Genomic DNA, 17,136 nt, shown 5'->3' with positions numbered 1-17,136 from the left:
TTGTGGTTATAATAGTTGCTACTGCCGTCTGTCGGCATGGAAGTTAACACATGGTAAGAAATGATTCGCTTCCTTAGTTAGGTCAGCTGACAATAAAGTCATATGACCTCTGCCTATGCTTTGCCCGTCTGCCCTCAAAAGCGGAGCTTACAGTTAGTTGTAAGCACAGTTTTAACGGGACAATGGAGCGTCCAACAACTGGAACCGTGGCTGTTCTGCTGCTTGTCTTCTTATCCGCTGGCGGTGGTAAATATATGATTTTCAGATGTTTCCGTGTCTGTTTTTTTCATCTTTGGCTCTACTTGACGGCTTTGTACAACAAGCTAAACTCACCGATGTTTGTGGGGTTTAATCAGTGAACCCTATTGCAATTAAATTGGGTAGAGTTTGAAATTAGGTATTACGCAGCTAAGTTTAATATTTTCTTGAATGCTTAGATGTTACAAAATGAAATCGAAAGTAACCTTGTTGTGTGTGTTTGCCAGCGCGTTCTCTGAAGTCGTGATTTGAGAACTGGGTTGTTGTTGCAGTGGGCAACAGTATTAACTTGCATGCATACTTTAGGTTTGGCGGGACCTGTATCCAAAGGCAAAGAGACTTGGGGTTATGTGGATGTCCGGGAAGGGGCGCACATGTTCTGGTGGCTCTACTACGCTAATAATCCTGCCACCAGCTACACAGAGTTACCGCTTGTGATGTGGCTCCAGGTTGGTTTTCCTCCCCTTAAACAGGCTATTAAACAAGCTTGAAGTTTGGATTGACAGTTTTGTTCAAATCAAGCTGAACCGTTTTAATTAGATGATGACAATGCCACACAGTTCCACCATTCAAAAGTTTGTTTTCATGGAAATGTGTATGATGTAGTCTTTGTGATATAATCATCCACAAGATTTAAAGTCATTAAATAATTAAAAAGTATTTTTTTTTACTTTCAGGGTGGGCCCGGGGCATCTAGCACTGGTTTTGGTAACTTTGAAGAGATTGGACCACTTGACCGGGAGCTGGATGAGAGAGATACTACTTGGGTAAATTTCACATTTTTAACTCCTTCATTAACCTACATAACATTTACATGTCTGATTAATGACTGATTCTTAAACTGTGGCACAGTAAACTTCTCAATAGATTTGAACTGTATTTAAGCCACATATTCACTTTGAAAGCAATAGAACCATCGGTCAATAATTCTTTGCAAAATGATTAATAAAGGCTGCGCTGCTTCAAGACTTTTTATACAATCAACCTATGTTTCCCCTTAGTTAACCCATACTCTTTCCAATTGTATTTGATGTGTTCAGATTCAAGCAGCTAGTGTGCTGTTTGTGGATAACCCCGTGGGTACAGGTTTCAGTTACACAGACACCCAAGATGCCCTCACCAAGGATGTAGCTACCGTGGCATCTGACATGCTGGTTCTGCTGAAAGAGTTCTTCTCCAAAAAGGAAGAATTTCAGGTAGTCTGCAGTGGTCAACTCTGGGTGTGCTACAAATCGGTAAATCAAAAAAGGGCTAGTGTTATTAGTTATTAATTACTGTCCATTTTTCTTCTATCCACAGAACATTCCCTTTTTCATATTTTCTGAGTCTTACGGTGGAAAGATGGCTGCAGCCATTTCACTGGAGCTTACCAAGGTAATGATGCCACATGCTGTGCTAATTGGGTCTGATTATACCCTAATAGATCCATGTGGTTGTATGAATGTGACAAATAGAGGAACAAGTGATCTGTGGTTGTTTTTGGGGTTACTTCCTCTTTCTGTTGTCTCATGATCATGCATCTCCCTAGACCTTTCTCAGCTCTGATTTTTGTTCCAGTGTGTGTGATGAGTGATTTTCCATACCAGTAAGTTGTGTTTTTCTTTTTTTTTTTTTTAAATCCTTTGTAACTCTCCTATGGCAATGTACAGGCTATTTCTCAAGGAGATGTTAAGTGCAACTTTGCTGGAGTAGCCTTGGGAGATTCCTGGATCTCTCCTCTAGGTTAGTGGCTATCTGTCAAACTATTATTCTACCAGTGCATTCGGTAACACTTTATTTTAATGTGTCGCTGTTACAGTGCACCTACCTAATTAGGTACAGTGGTACAACCTGTGTAACAACATGTACTATCAGGTACTATCATTGTACTTGCATTATGTATTTGTGGGTACCTACATATAGTTGTTACATTGTAATACTGAGTGCTTTTACAGAACTTTGCCAATTTGCCTAGTAGACCTGTTCCAAGACATCGAAGACATAACATACATGTCATATGTACATGTAAGTAATTAACTGGTACACTTAATAGGTTTATTCCACTGTATCAAAGAGTAACAAGGTTGTAGCAGCACAGCTGTTGCATGAGACCTTGACTGGAGCTAAGAATGGTTTGTATATCAAATCTATCATGACCAGATTTACCCCATCCAGCAGGTCTCAGGTCAACTCTTTGCCTCTGATGAAAATTTAGGCAAATTGGCAAAGTTTTGTAAAAGCACTCAGTATTACAATGTAACAACTATATGTAGGTACCCACAAATACATAATGCAAGTACAATGATAGTACCTGATAGTACATGTTGTTACACAGGTTGTACCACTGTACCTAATTAGGTAGGTACACTGTAACAGCGACACATTAAAATAAAGTGTTACTGTGCATTCTTTTATTTCCAAAATGTTATGACTTTCAGCATTATGTTAAACTTCCTCTTATGAGCATTCCCGGTTCTAGATTAGGCCTCGTTGCTTGTGTTTTGTTGGATTTCCCCGAAGAAAGGCTTGCGCATGCAGAAATGTCAGTGGTACAGGTCAAAGTCACAGAGACTCAGTCAGCGTGGGCATGTTCCACCTGACTGCATGGGGCTGATGTAAGGTGCAGTCGTGAGAGATGCTAAGCTAAGCAGATGTTTATTTTTGCCTTTTCACTGTTTTCCTCTACAGATTCGGTCTTGACGTGGGGGCCGTATCTCTACAGCACCGTAAGTAGGATATCTGTCTCGATCACTGTCCCTGCGTCTCTGTAGCTCTGAGGCAGAATTTGCATGAATGATAGTTTCCTCTTCACTTGGAAACTTGGCTACTTATGCCAGCCTAGAGTACTCTGTAATTGGTACGAGGAAGGACACAAGTCAGACATCTGAGGTCCTTGTGATTTATGGTTTGCAGTATAAAGGGCAGAGTATTGTAAGACCTCTATGTGAAGATGATCAATTGATCAATGCCTGTGCTGTGTAGTGTTCCCATACCCCCCACCCCACCCCGATATTTTGATTTGTTTATGATTTGCGATCTATTATTTAAAGTCAAGCTTCAGCTCAATATTCCAACTTTAACTTTAAATTGGGTCACTCCTGATTGGTGAGCCTAGTGCATGAGAAGTACAGCACTCCTGTTAGGTGAGCTTTGTCTGTCACACAAGGATGACATGAATATAAAAATCATATGTAACTCAATTATTCATGTGACAAGATTAACTATTGGGACAGAGTTGCGAGCTGCACAATTAATTGCAGCTTTTGCTATTATCTAATCGCATTAGTTCAAATTGCTATCAAATTCGCCCTATGTCGCATTAGTGCCATGTGTGTGTGTTCTGGCTTGCAGTCTCTGCTGGACGATGCTGGCCTGACGGAGGTGGGCAATGCGGCGGAGGCGGTGAAGAGAGCTGTGACCGATGGAGAGTGGGTGAAGGCCACAGAGCTCTGGTCCATCTTGGAGAACATCGTGGAGCAGGTTGGCCTACACGGATGGTTTTGTTCATTGCCTGGCAGAATGAGCATTGACTCTTGCATTTATATTTGCGTTCATCATTTTAGTATTTCATAATTTGTTGAGATTTCCCTTAAGTAATATTTAATTGGAATGCATACATTGCATAGACATTATATTGTATAACAAATGGTAGTGAGTGTGTGTTTATTAAAGCCCAGCTAATATGTTGGTGAACTCCTGGGTCTGTTTCTTGCTTTATTGCAGAACACAAATGGGGTCAACTTTTACAACATCCTCGGTCAAGAAGATGATGATGACGACGACTCTGTGAAGTCCTCCCTGAAGTCCTCTCTGAAAGAGGACTATCTTGGTGAGTTCAGAACCCCTTATTAAAAGGCACAGTTACTGTGAATGAGAGTGTGGTGATCCCAGGACTGACAGCCGTGGCTCCTCCTTTGCAGCTGCCCTGGCTAAGCGTCACATTCGGCCCCTGCACAGCGAATCGCTTGGCGAGCTGATGAACGGCAAAATCAGGAAGAAGCTTGGCATCATCCCACGCAACGTCACCTGGGGAGGTAGGTAGACAGAGCTACTCTGTCACCACCATCATGCATAAGGAGAATTTCTTTACAAACTGTGGGTAGGATGGATAGATTATGGGTGGATGGTGGGTGGGGTGGATTATTATATTGGTTTATAGTGTCATCAAAGGAGAAAAGGCCACATGTTTATAATGGATTGTACACAATATTTCATGCTTTTTAAAAAAAAAAAAAAACACAGGACAGGCAGAGGCTGTCTTTGCCAGCATGTCTGGAGACTTCATGAAGCCTGTGATTGATGTTGTTGATGAGCTCTTGGAGGCAGGGGTCAATGTCACAGTCTACAACGGGCAGCTGGACCTTATTGTGGATACCATTGGTGAGTGCTTTTGGACTGTGAATCTTTGAAGGGATAAGTGTCAGTGAAATGATCTATAATGAAATCTCTTGAATTTCCCCTTGGGGATCAATAAAGTATCTATCTAATGTCATCTCCATCTAGTAAAACATATTGTGATGTGGTTACTATCAAGCAACATGGCCAAATTCCACTAAATTTTTTTATTTTATTTTTATAGTGGTAAATGTAATATTTCATTGGGTTATATTGGTCAAGGTAGACTTTATTATCCACTAGTAGAAAATTCATGTGGTCACCATTACACGCTCCAGTGTTATACAGCCTACTGCATAACAATAAAAACATTAAAACATTGAGGGCTGATCTACACAGTATGCTAATAGTTTAAAAAGCCTAAGAGTTTTTAAGTCTATTGTTGTACAGTCTAATTGCTGTAGGCACAATTAGGTAGAGTTTACTTTTTTAGGCACTTCACTGTGGAGCTGACTCCGAGTTTGTGTGCTTGCTCTCAGGTCAGGAGAACTGGGTGAAGTCTCTGAAGTGGCCGGGGATCCAGAACTTCACTCAGATGAAGTGGACCGCCATGGATGAGCCCGACTCCCCTGGGGTTACTGGCGCTTTTTTCAAGACCCACAAGAACTTTGCCTTCTACTGGATCCTCAAAGCAGGCCACATGGTGAGTGGGTTACTTAAGTCGCTAGCAGTATTCAGCACTTTTAAAGGCATTTTAATGAGGCCTAACATTTAAAGGCCTCATTAAAAATGTACATCTTTGACAGAACCTTAGCTATAGTAATGTAAATTGTTTGCTTAGCAGATCCTTTTCTTAATCCAGATGATTCTATCCAACGTCTATATTAGGGATGTAAAACAAGTCTGATTTTTTTTTTCTTTCAAGTGGCAGTATTAGATTCTGACTCTTCTTTCCATGGTTTCTATCAGATCCCATCAGATCAGGGGCCCATGGCCTTGCGTATGATGCAAATGATTACCCAGCAGGAGTAAAAGGGACCGTCTCCAATGGCGCCAAAAAGGGTTGGCCTCGTTACTCTTCCAGACAATCAAATCAGCACGATTACACCAAAATCACTCTGCCTCCTTCTCAGCTCTTTACTTCCCACGTCTCCAAAGTCCTGTATCGTACTGTAACTGATTTTTACTCTGTAAACCTACGGGCATAAGAACAAATAAATGGTTGGGATGTTGTTTTGTTTTTTAAACCTGGGTGTTTGAGATGTGGTGTTTCTCACTGAGGTCCATCATGGGTGACGGAACACTAGCAGATTTGTCACACTCTGGTAATGAGGAGGATATGGCTGGTATCCAGTATGATGCCAAAAAAGCTGTACCTTTATCAACAATCCCAATCAATCTTGGTCAATAATGGCTAAATAAATGGTCATGATGGCACATGACAACTAGTGTAGCATAACATTTCTGCATTGATGTTGGTCTCAGTCACAGGATGTGAAGTGCATTATATTTATTGTAAAAACAGCATCAATTTCTTTTCAAGCAGATATCACTATCATGGTATAACCAAACTTCAAATTCACTTTTAATAATGACAGCAAAAACTGAGTTGGGTGAAATAGGCAGGCAGAGCTAGGTTAATATATCAAAGACAGTGATGGGATTGCTCCATACACGGTACATAGCATTGCAAAAAAAAAAAAAACAAATTAAACCGGTCTTAACAGTAAAAGGCAAGAAAAAAGAACACAAAACTGGCACAAAAGGAAAGGCCAAAACAAAGGCATTCCTAATAGTGCAGCTATCATTAAAGTATCCACTGGGTTCCTTCATATTAGAGGGCTTCAGGAAGGAGTAAGTGTGTATTCACATATTGCATTGTCATCACATAGCATATTACATTAAGGTAAATATCAAAAGCATTATTAATCACAATAATCCTTTGCATCTCATGATTAGAATAAAAGCACCCATCAGCCACAACATCAACATGTCTGTAAACTCAAGTAACCAACAGTAATAAAAACATGTTTGAAATCTGTTGAACCCAGGCTTTGCTGGAGGCCTACAGTTAGCCTAAGACTCTCTTGAGTTTGAAATCAGATGAAATCACACCACTGTAGAGTTCACTACAGTACTGCAAACATGACGCAAGTCAAGCAAACCAATATCCAGTGAAGACACAAATCTTGGACGGAAGAACAGTATGTGTGCGTGAAAAGTATGTGTTCAAGGATCTACCGTACTGTAAGTATTTCTGTGTCCGTCTCCATGTGTGTCCATGCTACTATGACTGTGTTTTTGTACATCACATATGAGCAAGAAAAGGTGTGTAGATGTGTATGAGTGCAATAATGATAGATAAAAAGCAAGATAAGGCATTTGTATGTATCGCTACATATGCAAGGAAAATAAGAATTAAAATATGATGTTTGTGTGTGTGTGTGTGTGTGTGCATATACAGTATCTGTGAAGAAGTGAGAGAGGGCGTGTATAATAGAGAGAGTGTGTGTGTGTCTATGCATGTCCCTCGGTGTAGCTGAGGGCACGTCTCCCCCAGTGGGATTCTGGGACACTGAAGCCCTCCCTGGTCACAGGCTCCACCACCAGCTCGATGAGCACAGGGGCGTCCGGCACCACCAGGTCCACCACGCGGTACAGGCCCGAGTAGGAGCGTCCCACCGGCACCAGTGGGCCAGGGGGCACTCGGGGGTCTGGACCGCGCAGCCGGCGCCAGTGGACGCGGAAGCAACGCACCAGCTGGCTCGGGTAGTTCCACTGTAGGGTGGCGTTGAGGTGGAGCTTCGTGGCGTCTTTGGTGACGGGGGCGGAGGAGTCGCTGCCGGCGTTGGCCATGGCGCGCTGCCAGACGATGTCAGAGATGCAGATGTTCTGCATAGAGGGCGGGGACACCAGGAGACTCTCAGAGTCCAGCACCTAGTCAACGCAGAAGTAAGCCAGTAAGGACTAATGATACGTCTCACTGGCTATTTACAACATTTCATCTAAAGAAATATATAAGTAGCCTTAAATGAAGGTACAGTCCACTGGAGAAGGTTTGTGTCAGGTTCAGTTTCAGTGGATACCAAGGGTTTGCCTCAAGGACAAACATGTTATGAGCACGTCATGCTCATGTTTAAACAATAATACACAAACAGAAAAAGTGAAGATGTACTCCACATAAAAAAGTTATGCATTCGTTTGCAAATAACTAGATTAAAGTAACACGATGTAGGAATTCCCCCTTTTGTCAATTTTCCAAGTACTGGGTACCGATTTAGCCAATTCATCTAAAATCGATGAAAAGGGTCGGCTTCCTAACCACAACAACATTATATAATGCAATACTGAGTGTTCCTGGCCCGGGAGCAGATCAGCAATATCAGAGAATCCATTCTCTGAGACTCCATTACTCTAAGTCAGTGTGGCCTGAAAATTAGTTTGAAGGCCTTATTTTAAGGTAAAAGGCAATGTTGTGTTGCTTTAAAAATGTCATAAAGGAGTTAAAATAGTTTTTCGTAAATAAAAACATCCATACATGTGAGTACATTGTGGTAAAATAGCTAGCTCACCATAATCTCTCCCACTCTGCAGGTGAAGGTAGTGTCCTTCGGAGGCCCGTCACGTGTGATGTTCACACAGATGTCCCGCAACGCACAGCCACTCAGTTCCAACTGGAAACACCTGCAGACAGTCAGGAGGTCACCAATGTGTATATGCACCATCTCAAAATATGTGTGTGTGTAGTATGCAGAGGAGGTTTGTAATGGCTTGGTCTCTGTGTGTGTCTGTGTATCGGTGTGTGTCAGTACGTACCGTTTAGTCCACCCATCAGGCCTCCACACCCCACAGCTCTGAATAAACTGCTTCACCAGCTCATGGTCCTCACGCAGAGCAACAGGTACCACGCTACTGGCTGAACATATGCACACACACACACGCACACACAAACGAAGACAAAACCACATTGTATGCACAGGCGCCATGCACATACTCACACACACAGAGCCAATGCATGCACCCATCAAAGGACGCACAGAAATACACACATACATTGACACAAACAGGATCATGTACAACAACATAATCCCATTCGCTCATTCCTGTTCACTTCACAAATGAATTTAGATCCTCCGTAATGCAGTGAATGCCTGAAACACCCACTTCCAGTTGTTCAAACATATACCTATAAAGCCTATGCAATGCTTACTTACTGATACTTCTATATATTAAGTGACTTTATGTCAATTATTACAAGGGCCCCCATATCCCCCATAGCATTATACAGTCAGTGGTCTCCCACAGAGCAACTCGGTGTTAAGTGCAAGGGTACAACAGTAACAGCCAGGAATTGAACCCACATTTCTGGCTATTGTATGCTATCCCAACTCCTTAGTTAGTTAGCATTGCTACAATGTTACCACGACCCCAATGGCTATACAGTTCACATAGGAGGCTCACTACCATAAAGCATCTACCACCAATGTGAAGCATCAGCACAAGACAACTCTGCTTAGAGGAAGAACCCTATAAAAAGATTATATCGCACTGTGACAAAATTAGTCACACTGTGTATACCAAGAACACAAATAAACCTGTGCAGGGCTTGTGACACTATGAGACACACAGTCGTGTGAGTGTATGTGAGAAAGTGGGTGTGTGTGTGTGTGTACGCCAATTGACTCTTGTTTGTGTACATGTCTATGTGAGGAAGGGGATTTGCCACGCTTAGATGAGTGTGTTTATGTTTCAGTTATCAATGTGCTATTGTAAGACTGTGCCTGTGAGTGTGTGTGTGTCTCTGACTCACTCGATATGTCCTCAGTGTTGGTGTGTGAGCAGAGTGCGGCATCTGCCATCTTCAGTTCCAAAGACACAGACACACCTTCAGACGGCCGGTACACAAACGACACAAAGGTCCTGGTGGCCAGAGGTACGTGTAGAGAAAATATCCTGACCACAGGCAAGAGGAAAACAACATAAGTCTCACATACACCCACATACTGTACACACACTCTCCTCTCTCACACACACACACACACACACACACACACACACACTTTTCACCCGTTCCATTCAAGCAGGGGTAATTACTGTTTCTGTTCCAGCATTACCAAAGCAAACATGACCCATTCATCATCATCACCCGTCGAAAACCAGCAAACAGTTACATCTCACAAACACATCCCAGACCTGCTGAGCTGGGTAAATAAATCTGACGGAGAATCTGATGGCGTTATGAAAAGGAAGCTCAGCACCAGGGCAAAACTAACAAATGACAAATGGCTGCTCTTTGTTCTTTGACTGTGCTCACTGATAAACACCTGAGGCCTGAGCTTCAACCTTTAAACATTTTTTCCATCAACCTGCAGGCAGAATTAAACATTATCCAGTGCTGGCACCAAACAGCTGGTATACATTTCAGATGAAGTCTAAACTTCCATCAGGGTTTAGTCTGTACATGGCAATACAGGGGTGAAAAAACAATAGTTTCTCCTTCCATTGTAAATCAGTGACGCTCTCAAGACAATCCCACCATCCAACACACACATCCACAAATGTGCACACAAACTCAGTACATCTTTACAACATCCTTCATTCATCCTTTTTTTCCATCATGTCCAAGTAAAATTTCCAGAGGCACTCGCTCACACACTGACTCCCACCTTGCACAGATTTTAGAGAGGCCTGCGGGAATGATGCCCTCTATGAGCAGCGAGCTGCCTCCGCTCCAGGCATCTTCAGGGCAGCCTCGGGTCCTCACCCAGCCGTCACCCTCCACCTGCTCCTTGTAGTAGAAGGGCTGCAGCTCCTGGGCGCTCAGATTGAACCAGTTCTTCTGGAGCTCTACCTGAGAGGAAACAGACATGGACGGCTTGACTGATACAGCAAGGTCACACTGAGCAAATGTTTACCAATGAGGGAGCTTCTTTGGTTTTATCCGCCTAAATAAACAAGTGTTCAAATATTTGTATTTGTTGTAATATTAAACGTGGGTATACTCATGAAAGCTTTATTAAAGCTGATAAAGCTTCCATATTATGGCACAACCAAACAAATGCCTAGATTCAAAGACAAGCGACAGGTCTTTTAACCGAGTATATATAGTCCTTTAATCCTGTGAGAGAAATTTGGTCTCTGTATTTATCCCAAAGCACACTGTGAACACACAGTGAGATGAAGCACACACTAACCCAGAGCAGTGAACTGCCTTGCTACAGCGGCGCTCGGGGAGCAGTGAGGGGTGCCTTGCTCAAGGGCACTTCAGCCAAGGATGAGGGCATGGGAGGGCAGTGCTAAAAATTTATTAAAAAATATTTGATTTAATGACAACAAAAGCCCAGGGGGTAGTAATTGCTGGTGGAGACTTTAACATACATTTGAATCCAAAGCTAGATGTCTCTATTGGGAGGCCATCATCAAAGCCCATTAACAGGATGATGAATGCATTAATGAAGGACTTGGGTATTATAGATGTTTGGAGGGAAATTTATCCCACCAGTCGAGACTACACTTACTACTCCGTCCCTCACGCATTATATTCTAGAATAGACTACTTCTTTATCTACAATAGAGACCTCCATATGATACAGAGATGTGACATAGGCCCAATGACACCAAGGATTAAAGTTCTCCGTCATAGGACGGATTTCCGTCAATTTGATTTTAGAAATGTCATATTTGAGATCGATGCAGATCCGATGAGAAAAAAAAAGGAGGGGGGGGGGGGGGGCTGTCACCTTTGCTTTTCCTTTTTTAAGGCAACTACAAATATTAGGTAAATGTTTAAAGACCTAATGTTCTTGAGAACTTTCTGTGTCTCAATCCGTGACCGCTCAAGACGATACCTCCTATACGGCCTACGTCAGCCATGAGTTTCGCTTTTTATGTTGTAGCTACACACTTGTCTCGGGCGTTTGCTTAAAAAAAAGAACACGTATGGAGGACTATAACGGTCTAAAAGTTGGATTATAGTGACACAATCGAGACAGCTGATGAGGTTGGCCAATCCGTTTAACTTTTTTGGATATGATATTGTGAGCTCTATGTGCGAATTCGGAGGCTGTGTTCTTTCCGTGCATCAATGTAGACACTTACTATCGCGAACTCTTGTCAGGGGAGGTCATTCATTTTGGGTGTCACCTATGACTTGAACAGATAGCCTGCTATGCCACCCGATGTAGGCTACTATTATTGTTACAGTTTTTAATCAATGCAACTTAACATTATGTGTAAAGCGACGCAATATAAACCGTAGCCTATGCAATTTATTATCCCGTCTGTTATGACATACAACAATGTTTTTCACAATTTGCGAGGAAGGTTTTGACTGAGCGTGTCGAGTAAGGGGGTCAGTCGTGTTTGTGACGCACAGACAGCCTTGTAGCCTATTTTGCTTAGGCCTCACTTTTAACGACAATAGGTTGTGAGTGTATGTTGACAAAAAATAACCATACAATTAAAATAGTCAACTTAAAACTTTGCTATAAAATATTAATTTATAGCACAAAACCATAACCAGTGGGCCTACCAGAACCTCGCATATTAGCGTCATGATTTGTGTGCGTCTATTTGGCAAGGCCACTAGCTGTCATGGATGCGTTGTTGCTAAAGGAAGGCAGGTGTCAAAAGTTAAAAAATAAATGCAGATGGGCAGCTGTTGGAAACGGGGGAGAACTAACAAGCCATGGTGTAAAGAAATTAAAGTGCCAGGAGTTTGCTTTTGCGCGGTTCGCTGCAAGAAAATTGTTTATGGATGCAATAGGAAAACGTTTTAGCACGCCACCAATCAGAAGACCGCCATAAGGTTAACGTTCGTGCACTTCAGGACATCTTCCCTACCTGGTGCAACTAGCCACCACGACAGAGGTAGGCTACGTTTATCTATGGCTGACCGTTTTTACGTTTAGAAAGTAGGCTACGCATGTTCTTTCATAGCGCAACACGACCTGTCCTTAACCATATCGCAACCTCTTGTCAACCTTATACAATCTGTTGCTGAAGACAAAAGCGCCGTCTCCAGATTGTCGTTACAAATGCGCAGACCTCCTGCATGAGCACACACAGTATTGCTGCTCATTGGAAAACTGAGTTGTCTGTAAAACTCAAAATTACCATGTTATCATTAAATGCGGATGAGGCAACAAATGGAAATATGAACAATATCTAGAATGTTCTGATTTGTTACTTTGATGAGGAAATGGGAAGTCTTGCAAACTTGATTTTATAGATTTTACTTGGTGTTGAATTGCAAGAAAAAAATCTCCCCTTTAAACACTTTTGGCCTGAAGTAATTAAATAAGAGTGTGTTAAAGCCTTTCTACAATATTGCTGCAGTAGAAAAGAACAGCAATGGCTAATCAGCAATGGTCAGGGATGGTACTAAAATATATTTTTGTTCATCAGGAAAACTCAATCTCAATCAAGAACACTCTCAATTCGCCTTATTCACATGGCGGCCATTGGCGGCTAAAACGAGGCTACAGGGTACACAAACCATAGGATTGTTATGTTCTATGCATTCACCTGTAGGTGGCATTAATTATATAGTAAGTGTACCCTGTAGCCTCGTTTTGGTTTAAACAATGGCCGCTGTGTGAATAAGGCGAATACTCCCTTTACTTTGCTGTTTGCATCTTTTTGTACATTAAAAACCAATAGGTCGCGACCGCAAAAGGGGTGCTATCTCTATAGGTAGATATGAACAACGTATGACTTATGGCCTGAAAAAAGTTCAGTCAAACGATTTTTTTTCACTTTAATCCCTGTGACACTCTCAGACCATAGTCCTGTTTTCATATCTGTGAGCTTTAACAGAAAACCTAGATCCACATTGTGGAGACTGAACTCAGATGTTCTGAATAACCCAGGAAAGGAGTACTTGAATATAGAAATTAAATCATACTTAGAACTAAATGATAATGGAGAGGTGACCCCAGTAATTGTTTGGGACACGCTTAAGGCGGTTATGAGGGGCAAAATTATTGCCATCACCTCTCACATAAAGAAACTTAGGAGGCAGAGACTACATGACCTGGGAATTAAATTAAAGCATCTACAACGACTTCACATTGACACTTTGGACGATAGGGTGAAACAACAAATAAAAAAGATAAGGACTGAAATTGAAGACATAAGCACTAAAGAAATACAAAAAAAGTTGCTATTTTTAAAACAGAGGTATTATGAAGTAGGTGGGAAAGCGATGAAACTCCTTTCATACAGATTAAGAAAGCAACAAGCTGACAATACCATCCACAAGATAAGAAATCCAGAAAGTGGAACTATAGAGTATAGAGTAGAGGAAATCCAGCAATGCTTTGAAAAATTCTATAAAACACTGTATTCCCAACAACAAATTGATAATGACCTTCAGATTGAATCATTTCTGGCCTCACTTAATTTACCCTCCATTTCGAAGGAACAAAATAAAGACTTAACATCTGAAATAACACTAGAAGAAACTAAACTCCGCAATCTCTAGACTGAAGACGAATAAATCTCCAGGCCCAGATGGTTTCACAACCGAATGGTATAGAGCATTGCGAGAGCAGTTGGCTCCAACATTACTGAAAACATGTAATTGGGTCTTAAAAAAAAGGAAATTCCCCCCTCCTGGAGGGAAGCGATTATCTCACTTATTCCAAAAGAAGTGTTTTAAATGTCGATCATAAGCTATTTACATCAATATTGGCACACAGAATAGACAAGATCTTACCCATACTCATCCATCCTGACCAGACAGGGTTTATCCAACAAAGACAAACACAAGACAACATAAGAAGGACCCTGCACATCATCATACACATCACACAACATGGTATAGAGGCGGCCCTTATAAGCTTAGATGCAGAGAAGGCCTTTGACTCCGTTAGGTGGTCATTTCTATATAAAGTTTTATCAAAATTTGGCTTTCATGAGACTATAATTGCAACATTTCAGGCCTTATATGACAACCCTTCTGCAAGGATTAAAGTAAATGGGTCCTTGTCAAGTCCCTTCATTCTTCAGCGTGGAACCAGACAGGGTTGCCCTGCCTCCCCCCTACTCTTCGCTTTATTTATCGAACCATTAAGTCAGTGGATAAGACAAAATGGTAATATTAAGGGTATAGCAATGAGAACTGACGAACATAAACTTGCCCTATTCGCTGATGATGTGCTGATCTACTTATCACAACCCTCACAAACATTTCCTAGGTTGATGGATCTGTTGGAGAAATATGGAACACTTTCAGGGTATAAACTAAATGTCCAAAAGACTCAAGTTATCACATTCAATTATAACCCCCCTAGCTGGTTTATGGGAAAGTACCACCTGAGATGGGATGCAGATTCTATAAGATACCTTGGTGTTAACCTACCTAAGGATATCTCAAAGTTGTCTGACTTGAACTATGGCCCCTTAGACGTGAAAATTAAGTCGGACGTGTTGCGATGGAGTCTTATCCCCTCCCTGGGCTTAACCTCCAGAGTAGAGTCCATAAAAATGAATGTGTTACCAAGACTGTTATACCTCTTCCAGACTCCCAGTGGAAATACCTATCAAACAGTTCATAGAATGGGACAAATTGATATCTAGATTTATATGGCAAGGTAAAAAACCTAGAACTAGATATAAAACTCTGCAGTTACAAAAGCAACAGGGAGGATTAAGCCTTCCGTGTCTACGTGATTACTATTATGCTGCTCAACTGAGACCTTTAGTGTGCTGGTGTGCCTCATCGTACTCTTCAAGATGGAAGGATATTGAGAGCACAATTAGTGAAGGGGTTCCCTTGGCGGCCAAAGTGGCGGACCATGGACTAATGAACGATAAATAAAAATAATCCCTGGATTACTACAGCTCTAAAGATTTGGCAAAAGACAGTAAAACATTGTAACATAGAGGGCTCCTTAAAAATGCTGAGATGGTGCGCTTTTGATTCTGACTTCCCGCCCAGCAAATTAGATAATACTTTTAGAACTTGGATCAAAACAGGTCTTACAACTTATCACTCTTTTGTACATAAGGGGACATTTAAGAACTTTGAATCACTCCGGAAAGAGCATGGATTGGAACGACATGATTTTTATAGGTACCTCCAGGTCCTCCATTACTTCTGCCAAAATATAGTTGGACTACCGAAGGCAGGGAAGACGGGTATTTTTGAAGTGCTCCTAAGGGCATGCAATTTTCAGACATGTAATAAAATCATCTCCAGACTTTACCATAGCATACGCCAGGCTGTTTCAGACAATACACTATACATTAAAGAGAAGTGGGAGAAAGAATCTAGTCAAGCTATCTCAGTGGAAGATTGGGAGAGACTATGTGAATTACAATGGGGGATAACATGCTCAAATACCTGGCGGGAGTTTAGTTGGAAAAACCTAACTAGGTTCTTCATTACACCATTACAACAACGACAACAAATACATAATACAACATGCTGGAGAACCTGTGGAGTCAATGAGGCCAACCATTTCTATGTGTTTTGGGAGTGCCCAATTCAAGCAAAAAAGCTATCTCAAGAAGGTGGTTAAAACAATAACCTCCATCATTACATGAATGGTTAGATATAGTTAGGGTTGCAAAATTTCGGGAATTTTCAAAGTTGGAAACTTTCCATGGGAATTAACGGGAATATATGGAAATTAATAGGAATAAACGGGAAATAATGGAAATAAACTGGGAATTTTTAATATGGCAAGTTAGTCTATAACAGGGAACTTAAATGTATTGGGCAAAACCCCATCTTGCAGCATAATATTAGTTAAAACAACCTGATTTAATGCAATTTCAGTCAAATTTCTACCCTGCACATACGTCAATCCCATGCACACAGCAATCAGCATAGGCTACTAGACATAAAGGAAACCTATGGTGTGTTCATGTGCATGGGGAAAATAAATTCCCAGTGAAAATGTCATCTCATGTGGGAATAACTGATGTGAAACTGGGGGAAGTTTGCAAACAGAGTTGCCCAGTTATTGGCTTGTCGTCACTTTTGTCCTCATTCAAATGGGTGTACGTAATTTTGCATAAACTGTAATGGGACGATTAATCTGTCTGATTAAGCTTGACAACTTATATATAACTTAAATAATCTATAAGGTTTGGTTAGGGTGGTATGTTGTGTCATTGTATTTTTTTTCCCATTTTCTGGGATTATAACTGAACAAACTGATAGTCAGTTAATGTTCCAACCAATCGGATTTTGTTGTTGAGTGGCGTGGTTTATCTTGGGCAGTTCAGTGGTTTCAGTGTTGCTAGCTTAACACGCTAGTAAAACATAGGCGGAGAATGGGATTCCCGCTAGCATGGTAGCTAGCTTTGTATGCTAAGCTAAGCGAAAATACGAACAAACAAATCATATTGCTTATTACGAAACAAAATGTTAATGTTTGTATATGAAACAGTATGAATTACCAAAAATTCCCAGTTAATTCCCATAAATTCCCATAATTTCCTTTAATTCCATGAAAGTTTCCAATTTGGAATATTCCCAATATTCCTCAGCTTAACTTCCCATGGAAAGTTTCCGGTAAGTTTCCGGAAATTTACCGGAAATTTTCCGCCCCT

At 41.3% G+C, this 17,136-nt stretch overlaps 2 protein-coding genes across 2 annotated transcripts in view; one reads left to right on the top strand and one right to left on the bottom strand.

Annotated features, from left to right (window-relative positions):
• Nucleotides 1-95: 95 nt before the first annotated feature.
• Nucleotides 96-5,819, top strand: scpep1 (serine carboxypeptidase 1). The gene is made up of 13 exons (XM_076266280.1): nucleotides 96-246; nucleotides 565-707; nucleotides 936-1,025; nucleotides 1,299-1,454; nucleotides 1,558-1,632; nucleotides 1,908-1,980; nucleotides 2,926-2,963; nucleotides 3,589-3,717; nucleotides 3,961-4,066; nucleotides 4,158-4,271; nucleotides 4,480-4,617; nucleotides 5,112-5,275; nucleotides 5,542-5,819. The coding sequence occupies exons 1-13, from the start codon at nucleotides 183-185 to the stop codon at nucleotides 5,602-5,604; spliced, it is 1,353 nt and encodes a 450-aa protein (XP_076122395.1). The 5' UTR covers nucleotides 96-182; the 3' UTR covers nucleotides 5,605-5,819.
• A 248-nt stretch (nucleotides 5,820-6,067) lies between these two features.
• engase (endo-beta-N-acetylglucosaminidase) overlaps nucleotides 6,068-17,136 on the bottom strand; it is a 22,957-nt gene continuing 11,888 nt past the window's right edge. The window contains exons 11-15 of the mRNA XM_076266276.1: nucleotides 10,239-10,423; nucleotides 9,383-9,525; nucleotides 8,389-8,488; nucleotides 8,145-8,256; nucleotides 6,068-7,509 (exon numbers count right to left, since the gene is read on the bottom strand). Coding sequence (XP_076122391.1) covers nucleotides 7,090-7,509; nucleotides 8,145-8,256; nucleotides 8,389-8,488; nucleotides 9,383-9,525; nucleotides 10,239-10,423 — 960 coding nt within the window. The 3' untranslated portion in view covers nucleotides 6,068-7,089. The remainder of the gene's footprint in view (nucleotides 7,510-8,144; nucleotides 8,257-8,388; nucleotides 8,489-9,382; nucleotides 9,526-10,238; nucleotides 10,424-17,136) is intronic.

The sequence above is a fragment of the Alosa pseudoharengus genome, unplaced genomic scaffold, assembly GCF_046254945.1.
Source record: "Alosa pseudoharengus isolate Yale_2024_CS ecotype anadromous, Long Island Sound unplaced genomic scaffold, YU_APseudo_1.1 YU_APseudo_1.1_scf_4, whole genome shotgun sequence".
Classification (NCBI taxonomy): Eukaryota; Metazoa; Chordata; class Actinopteri; order Clupeiformes; family Clupeidae; genus Alosa; species Alosa pseudoharengus.
The sequence above is the reverse complement of the archived record's forward strand: the minus strand, read 5'-3'. Positions and strand labels throughout refer to the sequence as shown.

What these genes read in the sequence shown, in the direction of transcription:
- scpep1 (XM_076266280.1), top strand. Translation starts at nt 183, where the DNA reads ATGGAGCGTCCAACAACTGGAACCGTGGCTGTTCTGCTGCTTGTCTTC. An exon ending in CCAAAAAGGAAGAATTTCAG is followed by an intron (nt 1,455 to 1,557) that starts GTAGTCTGCAGT and finishes TTCTATCCACAG; the next exon opens with AACATTCCCTTTTTCATATT. An exon ending in GGCCGTATCTCTACAGCACC is followed by an intron (nt 2,964 to 3,588) that starts GTAAGTAGGATA and finishes TCTGGCTTGCAG; the next exon opens with TCTCTGCTGGACGATGCTGG.